The 18,478-nt window shown below is 44.3% G+C and overlaps 1 protein-coding gene across 12 annotated transcripts in view; it reads right to left on the bottom strand.

Moving 5' to 3' along the window:
- Positions 1-18,478, bottom strand: part of MTSS1 (MTSS I-BAR domain containing 1) — a 129,687-nt gene that overhangs the window by 28,816 nt on the left and 82,393 nt on the right. For all 12 annotated transcript variants that reach the window (XM_065830405.2, XM_065830400.2, XM_065830403.2 and 9 more), the window contains exons 4-6: positions 6,387-6,471; positions 5,047-5,138; positions 3,276-3,350 (exon numbers count right to left, since the gene is read on the bottom strand). In XM_065830405.2, coding sequence (XP_065686477.1) covers positions 3,276-3,350; positions 5,047-5,138; positions 6,387-6,471 — 252 coding nt within the window. The remainder of the gene's footprint in view (positions 1-3,275; positions 3,351-5,046; positions 5,139-6,386; positions 6,472-18,478) is intronic.

Raw genomic sequence — 18,478 nt, 5'->3', positions numbered from 1 at the left:
CTGCAAAAATAATAAACGATCTTAAACGCTTGGCGTGAACTTTCAACTTGGCGCCATGGAACCAGGGCAAGCAGCCCATGCACAAGCCAGGGAACAGGCAAACCCCCCCAGATCCAGCCCCTCAGCGCTCAGATGGGGTGTCCAACGTGCGGCACTCCGGCCAGGACAGGCCCATCGCCCCCTCCCAAACACCCTGGAGATGCGAGCAAGGAGCCAGGAGCTGCTGTTCATGCTGCAGCCGTGGGCTACAAAAGGGAGCCTGGGCAGCCATGACACAAATGGGAAAAGCAGGGGGTTATATTTGAGTTCCTGGATCTGAAGCTGCCCAACGCAGAAGAAAATCACTCTTCCATCCAGTCACAGCAGAAAAAAAGCTTGAAGGACATTTTTAGTAGCATGCACAGTATTTAGGCAAATCCAGAATTCAACAAATATCTCACTTTCCCACAGATGATCATAAGGTTAATTCAAAAATATTCTTACAAGCACTAGGAAGGGTAAGAATTGGTGGGATTAGAGCTCCCATAGGTGAGTCAGTAACTCTACAGAAAAATCAAAGGGACAGGTCCTGCTTGAGGAAGATCAGAACAAAAGAAGTAAGCCAGGGAAACAGGAGAGCTGGAGACACAGGAAGGCGTTCATGCACTTGGCGACATGCCTGCCAGGACAGTTTCATCCAAGAGTTTCCTTGCCCATAGTTCAAACCTCATTTGTGACCTAAACTACAATCCCTTCTGGAGCTTTATCTGTTTAAAAAGAAACCCCTTCTTCACTTTTTTTATCCCTCAGCAATAGCAAGAGCAACATACTTCACCACGTAGTACATTGAACAGATCCATCAAGATGGGTACATACAAAAAAGTTTTCATAACAACATTTGACATCGCACTCAGACCAACGCTTTATTCCTCCAAGGTAGGCAACAAAAAGGCAAAAAGGGGACAAAGCATCAGCTACTTCTTTTCCTACCATGTTTAAGCTCTGCAGGTAACTTGCAAGAAGACAGGGTGAACTTCTTCCCACCTCCCACCCGCTGGCGCTGGGAACGCCCTGGGCCGGCGGCTCTGGGCGCTCCTCACAGCCCTGTGAGCCGCAACACCGCACTGCGTCCGTGCTCCCCAGCGGCCTTGAGAACAACTCCCAGCTCCTCAAAGATATTGCAGCTCCTCCCCGCCCCTGTACTGGCTACCTGGGAGTCTTCATTGCTTCCACCTTCCCCATATACGTCCCTCTGTGAGCAACTTTAACCCCACCTCAGTCAGTCTCGCTGGGTTTGTGCTCTGGACCCAAACACCACGTGTGTTCCAAGAGGGATAGCACAGAAATACAGCGGGTTCATTAACAACTCCAAAAGTATGTCATAACAACAAAATTAAGCAAAGGAATGACATTAAAATTAAAAACCAACCAAACAAACACAACAAAACAAAAACCAACCAACCAAACAAAACACCCCATTCAATCACAGCATGGCTGCTATAAAAAATTATAGCAAAATTATGCCTGTTTCACACCCTGCTCAAAGATATTTAATTGTGAAGGAGGACAAGACACCAGTGTGCTGACCCTTGTCACTAGACATGGCACACATTTGGGGAGAGAGACAGGAACCCAGAAAATCCAAGGAGAAAGTCCACTTGCTTTAACCGCTGCTGACAGACACCTATGGTGGCATCTGCAGTATGAGAACAGTGTGGGTTTGGTTTGTTTTGTTTTTCCAGAGGGCTTTAAGTGCTTCTCTCTCCTCTTCCACCTTACAGAAAATGCCGTCTCCTCCTCCAAGACTGCGGATTAATTTACTCAATGCTCAGAAGCTGGATAAAAGGGAGATGGAGCCAGATAGCTGTCAATTCATAAAGAGGTTGAAAAAATGGTTTCTTCTTCCCAGATCACAGACATGCTTTTCTTGGCTCTCACCTACCATGCATTGAGGGGTTGTTCGTATCACACAGGGACAAGAAATAATGAGACAAGAAAAGCAGGGGGAAAGGAAAAGAAACGGAGGAAATGTCACAGGCTCACTTGAGCTGTTGGTCTGAAGTCAGACAACTCATCACACAAAATGAGAAACACGTTTACGCATCATCCAAAAATCTTACCGCAAAAATCATATCCCCCTAAAGATGACCGTTCTGATTGAAAACACCAAACTTGTGCACAAACAGACACACACACAGAGCCTCTTGAGCCAAGCTCCCTCTTGCTGGCCTCCACCTCTCCCTCTCTCATCCCTCATCTAAAGTCAGCTACAAGTCGGGAGCGGTTTTGCAGTCATGAGGCTTTCTACCAGAGTAATTATTGACTCGCTATTAGGAAGGACGGTTCGAGACAGCTTGCCTCTTCTGGATAACACTCGGACAATTTTAAAAGTTCAAGAAACCCCCTATCCCAGAATTGATTTTGCTTGTCCCTGGCTCACAATTTTTAGGAAGGAAGGACAAGCTGCAACCCGTGGGTCAAGAGCTGCTCAAAGCACATGTCCTATCCGGTTTGAAAAGCCCGGTGCCAGGCAAGGGAACCCGAAAATCTGCTTCTGTACAAGCTCTGTCGCATTCTTCCAAAGCCTGGTGGGGTTTGCACTTGGCCAAGTAAAACCCTTAGTGATGGCCATGCTGCAGCTATCAGCGATGCACGTTTACATTAACACGATGACAAAACTCCTGTGACAAGATGGTGGTGAGAGAGCAACAGGAGTTGCTAAAGAAGCCAGGTTGCCTTTGTGGAGAACTCCCTTTCTTTTCTTACTCATCTTTAGTTTTCTGTGGTTGCCAAGTGCCCTCCCCCTGACAACAACCCATGCCACCTTCTCACACTGAGGAATAACGTAAGGTTTAGAAGATTATAGGCTGTAAAAAAAAAAGGAAAGGTGGTAGAAAGGGAGCACTAGGAGAAATGTTAATAGTTACAGAACATTTACATAATGGCTTTTTTTTATATTACTCCAAAAGATTCTAGAAAATGTTACAGGTTATCTGCACAAGTCATGTTACACTGTCAGTGTTCCTAACGGGAATAAGTTAGCAGAAAGCACTCTATTTTAAAATATGATTGACTTAGTACAAACAGTTTTAAGGCTTTTGTATAAGAATATTAGATGGCAGCTTCAGAATGTGATTTAAATGACACATAGTAATTGCACCCTGGTGTTCAAGTACGTACCAGGAATATATTACAGGGGACTGAATTATTACAATAGAAAGTCCTATTGCTGTTCAATCTTTGTCAATGAGCACAGCACAAAAGGTTTTTACCAGTTCAAGTACGAAGCAAGTTACCTTTCTTTGCTTTTTTCTGTAGCTTCAGTGTGTCAGACGATTTCTTTTTTATCTCTTGGCGGGCTTTTTTGTATTCTAAAAAAACACACAGTCTCTATTATCAACATGCTCGATGCCAGAATGAATGTTTTTCACAGAAAAGGCTATGTTTAAAGACATTACACTACAAATTTTAAGAGGACAGCTAATAGCAATCAAAGCAACTTCAAACTCACATTTTGTAGTGCCTATACATTTGGCTTAATATAACATTTTAGGGTGTGAGCACATTCACATACCAAAATCTTTCCCAAATAAACAGAGCCTTTACAGAAATAACAACTGAGAACACAGTACAAAATTAGAGTGCTTTTCATTTCAGAGACTCATCCACTCTCAGGAATGGAAAACAGAGATGACAGGTTTCTCGAAACATCTGTTTTCAAAAACAAGTATCCAAAAATGGCAAGGCAGACAATATTCTGCGATCCCTCTCCAGCATGAGAATCAGGGAGAGGGTGCTAGAACTTTGCCCAAGGAAGGGTCACATTGCCAGCTCTTGCTCACGAAGTGGAACACACTGCAGTTGTCCTCATTTTCAGATGAGCTGCAAATCCTGGGAGAATTAAAATCCCAGAACAAAATATTTCACACCTAGTCCAGGCACACTAATGGTACCAGATATGAAAAGTGATACTTAAAAAAAATATATATAAAAGGCATGTATATACAAATACACATACACTTTGACAGAGTAGGTCAATGCTATTACTCTTCTATAGATGGAAAACCAGAAGCAAGCTGGTGATGGGGACAGGAACTGCACTGGGGCCAACTGTACCCCCAACTAAACCCTAAATCTCACTGCCACTTTGGCCAGGGCCACCCCTACCTGCAGGAACCCAGGTGACTCTTCCCTCCTGCTTAACACTCTATGCAGCACAAGGTAGAAATTTTTTCAAGAGCTGCTGATTGAGCTGCTTCTATTTGACCACTGTAATAGTGGGGCAGGAAGCAAATCCTCTTTTGGACGCCAAGCATGCTCCTTCCCACCAGTTCTCGCCCTCCTCAAAATAAATTATGGTGATGCTGCTTCTTTCAGGCACAGCAGAAGTCTTCAAGTTCCAAGGGTCAGTGGTGAACTGTAACCCATGCTAGCGGGCCATCATCTCCAGTACAAGTTTTGCAAAGCCAAAGCCATGTAGTAACATGCTCTTGCTGTGCAAGACTTCACTGCCTTCTGCTCAATCCCCCAGGAAAGGCTCTGGAGCTGCCACCAGCACTGCAGCTCTGAGCATCCCATGTCCAACGACACAGCTTTTCCGTTCCCCAGGTGCACATTTCTGTATTGCATCAGATATAAAATAACGATGCTGAATGTTTTACAGGGCTGTGCATTCTCTGGAGGATGCTATATCTGAGATGTAACATGATCGTACAGTTAGCTTTTAACTACCCCCCGGGGCTTTGCAGGGATAGCTGCAGCAACCCCAATCCTCAGCACTATTGGAGATCATACAAGTGAGAGTGGGCTAACACAGTTAAAACTAGTCACTGCTTACCAGTCTAGAAAAACAACCCATCCCTTGGGGTCCTGCAAACTAAACCTTCAAAATGTATATTCAAGAGTTAAAAATTTGTTAGGCACTTTGGGAGAGGAGCATTTCAGAAGAGAAAAGTTGCTATACACATTTAAGCGCGTCATTCCGTTCCCCAGTACAAACAAGCAAAGAGGAAGAAAAGCTGATATTACAATCTTACTCCTATTAAAGAATTCTTCCTCTGTAACTACCTTTTGCATGGTCTTTATCCAGTTGATTGGCCACTTTCTTCCACTCTTCCATCTGTTCTTGAAGTGGGTTTATCAGACAGTCAATTAAAGCACTAATTTTGTTGAAAAAACACAAAGAGCAATCAAATCCTGCAGATGCCCCTATTCTTATATAGAGAGCCAAGGTCAATATTGGAGTTATTTTTACTTTTTGCTGTGACAGCTACCAGTGTCACAATGTAAATATCAGAACATAAAAATGTTTATGCTGGAGAAAGCAAAAGAAAGGACTGGATCAAAAAAACTAAATCCACATCACAAGATAACCAGAATTACTGCACAGAACTCCAGGACAGTGAGGAACAGAGTATAAACCAGAGGAGTGACCTAAACCAGGGCCAGTGTAAACAGCTAGATCCTACTCATTTGTCACACAAAGAGCAGTTTAAATGGATACTCTGGAGACTGGAAAGGTTCATGCAACCATGAAGATTATGAACTTTAATAACACATGTATACGCACAAGAAGACAGAGCAGTTGTACAAGCGAACAACATCCTGCCCATGGATGTGCCTCACCTCTCACCAGTGGAGTCTGTCATACAGCACTAGTAATGCTCCACTAATTAACGATATTGGGATCAAACAGCTAACTCTGTGGTCACTAGACACTAAAGTTGTCTCCTCGTAGTCAATTTCACAAATATCTTTATTTTAAAAGGGAAAAAGCATACCAGGTCATCAGGCAAATGGTAAAGCATTATTTTGGCTCACTTCAGGTCAAGTATAACTTTTAAGTCTGGTTAAAAAAGGTACACGTGCAAACTACTACTTACTACAGAAGTGGGTTGTTTACATATAGCCCAGCTTACACGAGTTAATCCTCTCCCATTACCTCTACAGTCTAACTGCAAAAAGGGAATAAGAGATTTTGCCTTTTCCATACTTGTTTGTGGAAAGATTGTCTCCTGGTCACGAGGTATTTGGGCTCCCCAGTAAGCTGAGGAAGCAGCACAAAACTTGCTGCTGCTTTAAAATTTAGTGATAAAGCTCAAAGTCTCGAAACAAGGACAGGTTGGTCACATCAGCAACCACCTGCTCAGCACTGAGCAACAGGAATGAACAGCGGGAATTTGCAGCATTAAGGGGGATTTGAGGTGGCAGGCGCCATCCCCAGAACACACAGTGAAATCCTGCATGTTCACAACACCTACTGTGCTACGAGGGAGAAACCAACTGTTGTTCTCAGTGACATGGTCAGAGATCAGCTCGGAAGCCAACGCTGGTGAACAATTCTAGGTGTTTCCAGTAGGAAATGAAAGGAGAACCTCGAGCTCTGGGCCAGGTACAGAGGCGCTCACCTGGAGAACTGCCGGAGTTTGGACTCTATGCTTCGGTGCCTCATACACATCCTGGTGAGAGCAGACCCGATCTCTCTGGTACCACCTGAAAAACAAAACACAAGGCAGGTGAGACCCCTGATGAGATTCCTGCCTGTGGTGTAGACGTGCTAACCATAAGCTGAGTGCCAAATCTTCCAGATGAACTATAAAACAGATTCACAGTAACTGTAGCATCAACGAGGCTGTTAACTGGGCAGACGTCAGGGATATCCACCACCTTGGGAACATTAATTCTCGTTCATCCAGAGACCAGAAATGAACAATTAAACACAATTAAAAAATAGTTCTTCCCAGCAGCTTTATGTGCCATGAGGTTCAACTCCGTGACAGAAGAGTTAAAGAGAAGGGCTTGAGATGTCAAAAGACAAGCAGCAAAGCTCGCAAATGAGTGGGCATCTACATATAGTTTATTTCCACATTTTAGAAATAAACCTGGGGGATCCGATCTTGATTCCTTAGACTCAATGCCTCAAAAAGATTTTGCTCCTCCAGAATATGTAACTAATCCTACATATTGCCTCACACATCACTGACCCCGCCAGTGGACCACAGGTACTTGCCATCTCAGATCACACAGGTATTTGTCATTACATTACCAGAAGGTGGCACCATTTGCTCTAGACCCTCATTCCGTTTCTGACAACTGCATGACAGCAAGAGTCATTTTTTGCAGGTGTCGCTCGTCGGAATTTTTCCCCTTTAAAAGCACGCATTCCTCCATTTCCCACTTTAATCAGCATTATCAACTTTGCTCAGCCTATTAAATTTCAATATAATTTTGTTTTGGTTAGTGTTAGTTTTGATAATTGCTTAGTTCCTATTTGCAAAACAAATCTACTATTTTCAGGGTACAAACATTAACCTTTGTACAAAGCTTTTGCAGACATTCTCTGGAATGGTGAAGACATCAGCATCTACTGAAAAGTCCCATTTGATTATTAAAATGACCTTAGACTTGTAATATACAGTAAAGTATCTTCCTTAGGCTTTAAAAATGGTATTTTTTAAGCACGAAAACAAGTCACCATCTTCCCGCATTCTTGCAGAATTAAATCCTGTGCCCACGATATGGCTCTGGAACAAAGACACTAAATAACTGGAACGAATTGTGGCTATTTGGTATTTTCCATTGTTCAAAAAGATAAACAGAAAGCCCTTTGTCACTTGCCCAATTACTCCTGTTTTTATAAGGAGCTTTTGAAATAATATTATTTGGTAACACTGAAGAGCTGCGGCCTCGCTGGGTGGCTGGGAAAACCATACGGACTCCAGGCTGGATCCAGACCCGTCGCTGCGGGTGATGCTGCATTGGCACAAGCTGCGATAGGCTCTGGTGACTCGAAAAGCAATAGAGAAGATGGGGAAAGGCATAAGGGACAGAAAGCAACTGGAGGAAGGGGACAATGCCCACAAGAAAAAGTGGATCCATGTCCCAAAACACGGGCATTTTTCTCTGGAGCCGCTGCCAAATAAAATAACTCGGAGCCTCATGTGACGTATTTTCAACGGCAGAGATGGAGAAATGAACCAAAAACTTCCGCCACCATCAGCAGAGCAATTCCCAATTGAGTTTAAGCAAAAAGGGGGTTTTTAGGTTGAAAACTCACTGAAATACTGGAATACTAACGAGTGTCAATGGTTAAGTGACACTGCTTTCCTAAGCCCATTATATGAAAAAAGGAAGAGTCGTTTCACAACAATAAATAGGAAATAAAGCACCATGTGTTTTGGAGACTAGGAAACAAGGGTCAGTTACTATCCATATTAAACTGCAAGCTAACAAAATTTTAATTGAAATCCCAGTAGCCAAAGTATAAATATATCCCCTCAACGCATAGTACAGATGGATGTGAAAGGTCAGCGAATCAGCTATACAAAGTCAGGTCTATACATCAGTAGTTGTGCTTGTTTAAAAAACACAAGAAAATAGAGCCTGGTATAAAAAGGTTATTCCACAGAAAAAAAAGGCAAACCAAACTGGTTTGGGATGAGGGGGGTTACTGGTTTTGCCCACTTTTTGAACCTTCAAGTTATCTACAAGTGTTTACAAGAAAGAGCATGGAAGTATGAGGAGTTAATTTTATTCTGTGAATACAGACTACTCCAACAAAGCGAAGGAAAAGGGAAAAAACAAACAAATGGCTCTGAGAAGTTCTGAATCCCCCTTTTGGAAACAAGGTGAGGCAGGAGATGGGTTTAGGAGCCTGCTTGGGCAGGGGAACAAGAGGTAGTGCTGGGCAGTTTGGGAGGGGGGAGCAAGCACCCCTCTTGGTCAGCACGGACCCGGGGGGGGCTGTGGGGAGGTTCCACTTTAACACCACGTGCCCAGGGGTCAGGCAGTGCTGGCGAGGGTCCCTGAGGGGGTTTGAACTCTAGCAGCAGCTCTTGCCAACCATTCACTGCCAAACATCCTGCTCAGCCCTCTTATAAAGTGTTAATCCCCCTCAAACACCACCTAAATTATAAACTTAACCTGCCTAAAAATGAAGTGCTGGGGAATGCGATCGCTCCAAATGGCTACGACAAGAAAGAATTCCTGTTCCTCTGCAAAATAACTTGCTATCATCAATAAACTGAATTTATTGATAAATAAACTGAGTTTACAATAAACTGAATTCAGAAGAAACCAAGTTTAACGACCTCGAAAAGGAGATTTCCACAGTGCCGCAAAATATCAATGTCAGGCTTGCAGCAAACGCTTGTCCCCTATATGTTCTTCCCAGCCATCCTCTGCTCCTCTCGCTATAGGACCATTTGAAGAGTTCCCCACAGCCTCTTGCCACAAGCCTTATGATGCCGCTTGACATAGGTAGGAGTGAGCTTGGCTTTCATTCCTCACAGCCACCTCACAGGCCCCACAGGGACACAGGGCGAGCCAAGGGGGGCAGGTGGCAGCACCCCGAGGAGCTGCTGTGGCCACCAGCTTCTGCCCCAGCAAAGGGGAACCCATCTCCATTCAACGCACGCTGCTACAATAAAACCATTATGCATTTCCAATTCCCATTTAAAAGCTCATGTTACTGGTGTGTAATTAAATGCAGGAGAGAGAAGCTTTGCAAGAGACAAGGGGCTTTTTAGATTTGGCACCCACTTGATTAGCAGAGGCAAGAACCACGTCCAAGTGTCCCTACGTGCCCAGCCAGGTGAGACAGCCCACCAAAGTACGGATACACCTCCTGCAGGCTTTCTGGATGCTGAAACAGCAGCACCAGCATTTCAGAAAGGACCACCTCCTTGGATACGCCTGAACAGTTTGTGTTTTGGGGGTGCCTCAGCAATCCCTTGTTAAAAATCCACCACCAGACTGAAGGAAGGACGGTACCACCCCTCCTCCTCAATGTATTAAGTACTTCAACAGCACCAGAGCTAAACAGAGCTATCCTTCCTTGTTCCCAACTATAGCATCTGTGGAGAATCAAAATGCTTCCTGAGAAGGCAAAAAAAGTTAAATACAGGCCTGTTGCCACCCCTTGATTTACTGAGTTGGAGCACCATGGTCATTACCAACGCGTTCCGCAGTCCTTCCAGGAACACGTGTGGTACAGAGAGTTTATCTCAACTGCCAGCAGGTTTCTGCGATGGCTGGTTCCCACCAGAACTGCACTAATGCTCCTGTTTCCAAAGGGCTGGGATCAGCTGGCTACACAACCTGGCAGAAGGGAACTATTTCGTACTACTGCAGTGGTTTGAAAATGTCCAAACATAACAAGGGATGGTAGTTTTGGTTTGTTTCTTTTACCCAATCTCAGCCAGACAGCCTTAGTGAACAAGAGTAACATATGCTTTATATGACTTAGCAGTCCATGTTACAGCAGTAGTTTACTCACAGAGCAGTGGGTGGCCAACGTGCATGCTCGGCAAACAGAGATGGACCTTACAAAAGCACCATCAATGTGTATGCAGGCCCTGGTATGGGCTGTGCAGGTGAGTATTCAAAATCTGGTAAGAAGCTTATTGCACTGGGCTATGCCACAGACGCATAAAACCTGCTTCAGCTTCCAAATTAATTTACAGTTTATATTTTCAAAAAGACCAGCTCCATAAGTGACCAATTGCCCACTTACTCAAGAAGAGAGCCATGAGGCAGGCAGGCAGGAGATCAAGTGGAGATATTACTACTTTTTCAGTGCCATCAACCCACAGACATGGTGGCAAAAAGAGCATCTGAAAAGAAGCATGTCAGGAGTATGCTGAAAGCATTGCCTGTCTCCACCTCACTTAGAAGCAGGTCCTTGGCAAAAAGTCATGACTTTTTGCAGGAGCTGTAATTTCCTGAAGAGAAATACTTCTCTTTGGCGACCAATGACAAAACCTCATGGAATGGCAGGAGGATGTGCCAGGGAGGTTTAGGTTGGACATTAGGAAAAGGTTCTTCACCCAGAAAGTGGTGGAGCACTGGGACAGGCATCACAGTCCCAAGCCTGACAGGGTTCAAGAAGTGACTGGACAACAAATTTTGTTGAATTTTGGAGTTGTCCTGTGCAGGGACAGGAGCTGGACTCTATGATCCCTGTTGGTCCCTTCCAACTCAGGACATTCTATGATTCTATGAATACTCTGGGTACATCAGCAAACTTTTCATCAAACCAAGCGTATGCTGGGTGGGTGACCTGTGCTCCATCCACGGCTCTGCAGCTATGAAAGTTCAGATACTGTGCCTTGGGCTCCCAATTTATAAAAAGAGGCTGTGAATTATCCTCTTCTCTGACACACTACAATAATTCATCCATTAAGGCAAACAATGCTTGGGAACAGTGTAAAGTAATACTTCGAAACCAGAGATGAGAGCTGTATTCATCAAAATTCCCACTCAGAAAAAGTGGCTTAACAAAATGCTCCTGTCAAATTTGATTAGAAAGTGGGTGATAACATCAGCCTTATTTCTCATAAGTAAAAGGCAACTCTGCAAGGCAAAACATGATTTTGCTCTCACCTTCCCTGCTTCTCCGTGTTCCTGCCTAAGCCTGTGTAACACCAAAACCCCTTTTCACACAAGATAATTAAACGAAAGCCTGCGGACCACGACACTACAATGAGTCCACTATAAAGGCATAAATGATTTTCTTTCGACGCTTGCTTGTCACTCAACATCGCAGAGAGACAACAGGGAGAGACTGTAGGAAAGAGACTCAATTGTTTTATTGGCGTCATTATGTTTGTACTTAATAATGATCGTATATCAAGGAAATGATTATTTGATGAAAAGTGCAGCTGTACAACTGCATGGCCTCTGTATACTCCAAACAACCCACTACAATCAACCTCTTATCTTCCTCCTCCCGCTTCACTGCCGAGCAAGCCCAGAAGACGACGGCCTTTCGGGAAGTGCCTTTAATGCTCCAACTTATTAACGAGCTCATCTTTATCTTCAAGGGCAGAGCCCAAATGCGCCAGCTACCTCCCTCTTTCCCAAAAGGGAGAGAACGATGAAAAATGGCTGTAATACTTTAGTAATTTCAAAGATATCAGAAGCGGCTTCCATTTTCGAGCAAAGATTAAAGCAGGAGCGTAACAGAGGCCAGATTATTAAATCCAGCTCTGAACATGGAGGCTATGACAGGATGACTAACAGTGGGACATTTGAAGTTAATGGTCATTACTCAACCCTTATCCAAACTCACGCTGTTAGAAGAGCAAGCAGTTTCCATCACTGATTACACAGGGCACGGACCGAGATCTTGCAAAACTGTTTATGCGGATACCTTCGTGAAACTCAAGGGTGATGGGCTCGGTGCCAAGGTGTTACAGCAGACAGGGAAAAAAGGGGGGCTTTTGCCTAAAAGTGACCAGCACAGGGTTTGTAAGCATTACCACTAGAGCAGAAACCGGAAAATGGAGCTATGGTAAAACTTTACATTTCAGGGTGTCAACAGCTTTCGCGTAAGTTGGGAAAACATGTCAAGAGCTGCAGACAACAGAAGGATGTTGTTCAGCATCTACCAGCCAGGAAAAGAAAACAGGACACCCTTATTCCCACAGCTACTAAAAGCCTTTCTGACCAGTGCTTAGCAAAGTCTCTGAAAGTTGCTGCTCAAAACCAGCTAAAAAACATCTCCTGAAGTATTTAAAAAAAAAAATAAATTAATTTAGACATTTTTCAGAGAAGACTGGATCAATAAATACAGATTCAAGGTCAAACTCACCTAGGGATTTTAGATTAACCCAATTTAATAAAACAACTGTGGTAGACCATTGTCACATTCTGCATCTCGGTAGTTGTCATTGCAAAGGAACAGCTTGCTTGCAATATGCAGTGCCATTTGGGGTGAATTACTTGGAAAACATATTTAGAGGGGCCTGATATGAAGTTGTCACATTTGCCAGAGCCCCATGCAGTCCAGATGATCCTGAGAAGAAAACGTAGTAGGTGGTGTAGTTTCTCTTTTGCAGAAGAAACTAGCATTTGTTCATGGATGCACTAGCAGGATCTCAAACTGCATTTGCACTGGTTTTAAAGGAGGAAGAAGACTTAAGGAGAAGAGTGGCAGCTCGTTAAGTAGCAAAGAATAAGCTAAGACCAAAGGGACAGGAAACCTGCGCCAGTCCCAGCCCACAGCCTGCCCTGGCAAGCACCAACTTTAGGAAGTCCTTAAAAACAGACTATGACCGTGGCCCAGCCAGTATGTTAATGAACACGCAAGAAAGCTCTTGTGACTTCTTCTGATCTAGCTTATTCCTCTCCTCAGCAGCATTTTTGCTTACCCTAGCTGCTCTAGCAGAGCACTGGGTAAAATTCTCACCCCATGGGAGTCAACACGAGCATTGCCGTTAAACAAGCAGGGGCAGAATTTCACCCTTGCGCACAGAGGTCACTACACAGTCCGTCCAACACATTAAATACGGTCATGAACCAGCCCTGCTATGATCTTCGGACAGTTTGGGTTCAGTCAGGGCACGCTGAAGAGCCCACCTGTTGCTCTCTAGTTCGAAAGAGGATGTCACCCAGACGGGTGGCTGGAAATGCTTTGGGAAGGTTTAAGTTAAGTTATCGTAAGATGCATTAATTGTTTTTTGGAGAAACTAAGCAGTCTGTCATTGATTCACAAACTTGTAAGAGACACAACATGTATCACTGAACTGTGACATCCCGTTACAGAGTGGTAAAAGTCCAGGCAGAAGTGTTTCCAGTGACAAAAGCCTCAAGTCTGAGCATGTTTGTGTCAGGAGTGCAAGGTGACCTGTTCCCTCCTCCTCTCCCTTCCATAAACCAGGCTGCTGGCACAGACAGCAATGCTTTGCTTCTGGAGGCTTCTTTCAAGAATTAATATCCATTCCTCCTCGCAGGTGCTTGTTGCTCGTTGTTATGAACCACTGAGTTCCTCATCAAGGTTTTAATGCCACAGAAACAAAGCATCATTAGAAACAGATTTGCTTATAAGAGCGAATACCACACTTGTGTTTTCCAAGGGCTGTTATTTACATTTTATTCTTTGGAATACAAATAATTTCATTACTGAAAACACACAGGGTCTGCTGAACATCTGTACTCACAATGAAGATGTCCCCACTAATACTGTTCATACCTTTTCCCCATTTCTTTTCAAACTGATAGTCAAAGGTATTTCTGAAATCATTCTATGAACAGCTACATAACCCTAACGGTCTTAATCCAAGCAGATCCAAGTGCTACACCCACTAATGGCTTAAGAAAGGCAGGTGACGTGAGTCATCAAGCTTGCTTTCCAAAAAAATAGAAGGAGCACGCTAATAAAGAGGACTCTTGGTAATGAAATGAATTCCTGAAGCCGCTGAAGAACATGGGGCCAAGCCTGTATATGGCTTCAGAGTTACCCCTCACCTCTACAGCATCCCAGCACTAAGCCACAAGCCGAGTGGTACCCAGCAGCCGGGACACTTGGCTGCACCAAGGAACACAATCCACAGCGTGCTCTGGATGGCCAAAGATGGAGGCCTGGTCAGATGTACTTAGATAGCCAGACCAATTGATCTCCTTATCTTCATGAATCTGGCTCTAAATGAACACTTAATGTCAGCCTGATGTGTGAAGAAGGCTGTAACTCAAGATCTTTATGTTCTTCTGAAGTACAGCTCTTCATTTTGTCTGGGCATCGCTATGAACTGCGATGTAATTTGATTAGGCACCAGCAATATTCAATGAGGGGAAGGGATAATACACTTACAGCAAATGGCCTGGAACACCGAGTGCAATTCCACCGCACACTCTGCAGCACATGCAGTGCTTATTTTGAACGGCAACTTCCACAGAAACAGTGAAAAGCCTACGGGCACCTCTCCTCTCTGTGTTTCGCTATCGGCCTTGCAACCACCTCTGGCCTCAAAAGTCTAAAGATCCTTAACTCAGGACTCCCAATCACCTGTGCTGCTGATCCCAGTCCAGCAAGGATTTCAGCAATGACCGAATGGCTGCTGCCTCCAAACACAAAATCAAGCACAATCAGACCAAGCAAGTGCAAAAAGCAGAAGAAAAGATTTTTTATTTATTTTTAATCCAAGTCAGCAGATCTAACTGAAACCCCACAATAAGCAGATCTGCAGAATAAGTCAGTGCTATTTTTACATGCTGTCACTTCTTCCAACAGAGTACACTTCCTTAGAGAGTGCAGGGAAAGATCATGGAGGGACAAATAGAGGTGAAATAATTCAGACTGCCTTAAGAAATTATCTGTTCAAGAAATTTTAGAAAACATGTTATGGTTCAGTTAGTTATTCAGGGATACAGCATCATCAACTCATAAAAAGACTCAATGCACACCTAAGCATTGAGCGCAGCGTCTGAGTCCCTGGGCACAAGGGAAGCTCTGTCCCTGCCCCAGATATTCAGGGACGTGGTTCCCTCTTGCTGGGGCTGCTTTGTGCCTCTACTCAGCGTTAACAACCTCTAACTGCAACAGGCAGATACAGGAGGATGCTGGTGATGATCCTTCAAAAGGCAATAAATCCTCGTTCTGGTATTTTCTCTGCTGCTCTTTGTGTCCTAAAGGCCATTAAAAATCATCTCAAATATGTATTGGAATACCCACGGCTCAACATCATCCCCCCTGATTTATTTAGTGCGCCTCCAAACTCGTTTCAACTTGGTTTGGTAGAAGCCTGGAGATTAACACTGCACCACCTTTGCAGACTCCTTTAAAACTCAGGAGGCTCAACAGACACATGGAGAACCTGCCCACCTCTAGAATTGAGTGGTAGATAACGAAAGGATAACAAGAATCCAGGGCACTAGTGTTTACAGTCATCCAGATTTCCCCAAAGCTCATTTTGCCCAGTGCTATATTTAAAGAGAGTCGTGTTGTACACTGGGTGAGCTCACAAACAGCTAACTAGTTTTGTCCTCGCTGAGAGGCTTTTTATTTTTTTTTGGTAGCATCCCACTTATTTTCAGCTTCAGCTTTCTCAGCCTTACTACAACATAATGAATTTTCACAAAAGCAAGTGAGAATGTCACCGCATGGGTTTGACACCAGCTGGCTGCTTAAGCCTGCGGTATGAAGGAATTTGCTACACAACACTGAACTTGGCTTTAAAAAAAAAGTAATATTCCACCTGTTACAGAAAGTGAAATGAGGACAGTCATCTCCAGTCAGAGAAAACAGAGGTCTTGGCACTTTTGCCCACAAACTCAATAAACAGTGATGAGAAAGACACAGCAAACTCTGAATTCAAACTCTTGGATTTAGAAAAGGTATGGGCATTTTCTCCTTTACTTGTAAGCCACAAGTGAAGCAACCTTCACACACGAATGAGGCTGAATGCAGATCAGGTGAGACAGCTTACAAGCACAGGACCGTGCTCCCCAGATCTCTGGCTGCTTGGAACGCACAGATTCACACGCTCCACAGGCAATTCTGTTTATTCCATAAATCCTTCCAAACCATCCACGCTGCCAGGGTGCATATAAAGTGTGCCTACTTAAACCGCGGTGAGTGCAGCAGGAGAAAAGCTTCCTTCAAGAGTTCTTCGATTCACAAAAAGAAAACAAAGCACAACTTGAAGAAAAGATCAACTGGAGCTGCAGAATGGCACTACGAACGGCACAGGCACTCAGCAGCGCTGACTGGCACGCAAACACCAAGGACGGGCTTATCTCCTTCTGCGAGGACAGAGCAACTGGATTTCTTAGAATCATAGAATCATTTCGGTTGGAAGAGACACTCGAGCTCATCGAGTCCAACCATAGCCTAACTCTGGCACTAAACCATGTCCCTAAGAACCTCGTCTAAACACCTTTTAAACACCTCCAGGGATGGTGACTCCACTGCTTCTGTTGGCAGCCTCTTCCAATACCTGACAACCCTTTCCAGGAAGAATTTCTTCCTAATATCCAATCTGATCCTCCTCTGGCACAAGTTGAGGCCATTTCCTCTCATCCTATCACTTGCTACTCGGGAGAAGAGACCAACCCCCTCCATGCTACAACCTCCTTTCAGGCAGTTGTAGACAGTGACAAGGTCTCCCCTCAGCCTCCTTTTCTCCAGGCTGAACAGCCCCAGCTCCCTCAGCTGCTCCTCATCAGACTTGTGCTCCAGACCCCTCACCAGCTTCATCCCCCTCCTCTTCACTCTCTCTAGTATTTCAATGTCCTTCTTATGACAAGGGGCTCAAAACTGAACACAGGATTCGAGGTGCAGCCTCACCAGTGCTGGGTACAGTGGCACAATCACTTCCCTAGTCCTTCTGGCCACACTATTCCTGATACAAGCCAGGATGCTTCTTCTTTCAAACAAGATCTGTTGGACTGTAGTGAACCCTCCCACTTCTGCTGTCCATGCCCGCTGCAAGCACACACATGCAAGGCACACCAAGGTTTCTAAGATCTGTGCAAGGAGGCTAAGTTTTAAAATACCACCCAATCACCCTTAGTAAGAACAAACACAAGGAGCTTCAGGAAACCAGGATTTGAATCAAAGACTAGAGACCCGAAGACAGAAGGAAAACAAAGATGAATTAAAAACAGCTTTACAAATCCTGAAATTTAAGCCTTGAAAGCGGAGCAGAAGCGTTCCTGTACCCACAGAAGTCGCTTTACAGACCTGCTTCTCCATTGTTTTAGCTGTTCCCCCACTAGGGTACAGAACACCTTTTGTACCTCCTCCCAAAAGGAGAGGACCAGCAGGGGATTTGTACCTTACACTCCACACAGGACAAACCTGCAGAGTACTATTACCATTCCAGCCAAGTCCTGCTCATCTTAACAGTTCCTAATTATCAAACCAGCTGGGGCTGGGCAGTTTTAAATAAGGCTGCCATCCACACAGAGTGCTGCTAAGGATTTCATAGCAATAGCATGCAAAACAACATTCATACACTTCTCGGGGGATGCCTCTCCTTCCACTGTGGGGAAGTCCATGTGCCTGTACTGTTCCCCTCCAAACACTGGTGTAAGGTCATTCCATTCAGCATCTCATGTAAAACAGACACAAAACAAGTCAGGTTGGAGGGCACCTGAGGGGGCCATGTGGACTGCTGCCCTCTGAATGTGGAGCCAACTTTGATGGGCCTCCTGGTGGCCTGTCCAGCCCAGCTTGGAGTGTCTCTAGGGTGGAGATTTCTGGGCTCCTCTTCCAGTTGCTGACTAGCACCACTGCAAAAATTGTTTTCCTTACCTAAAAAGCAAAGTCCATTGTTCCAGCAGTTCAAACCTGTAGTTTTCCAGTAGCCTCTTGGGAGGCTGCGCTCCCCCCACACTGGTTCATCAGCATAACACAGTAAACACATGTGGAAACTGTTTATTGGTCTTGTCCAAGTAAAAGCTTTGATGCCAAAGGAATTCAAACATCCACTTAACGCACACAAAACAACATTGTCACAACCCAATCTGGGAAAAAGTGACATCTGTGGTATTTTCAAAATGACACAAAACCAATTAAAGTTCACCTACAAAAAGTGGCCAGCCCAAGAGCTAACTTGTTCAAATTCATCCATGTTTATTACTTTTGCTGCATTTCTTGGGGTTTCTCAAAAAATTAATTCGCAGTACTTCATGGTTAAGCTGATTTTAGAACAGAAACATTAATCTGGTCATTTGACATCCCTGGTAATGCAGGAAATCTATCTAAATCTCACAGCTC

The sequence above is a fragment of the Patagioenas fasciata genome, chromosome 2, assembly GCF_037038585.1.
Source record: "Patagioenas fasciata isolate bPatFas1 chromosome 2, bPatFas1.hap1, whole genome shotgun sequence".
NCBI lineage: Eukaryota > Metazoa > Chordata > Aves > Columbiformes > Columbidae > Patagioenas > Patagioenas fasciata.
Note: the sequence above shows the minus strand (reverse complement) of the source record. Positions and strands in the feature narration are given on the sequence as shown.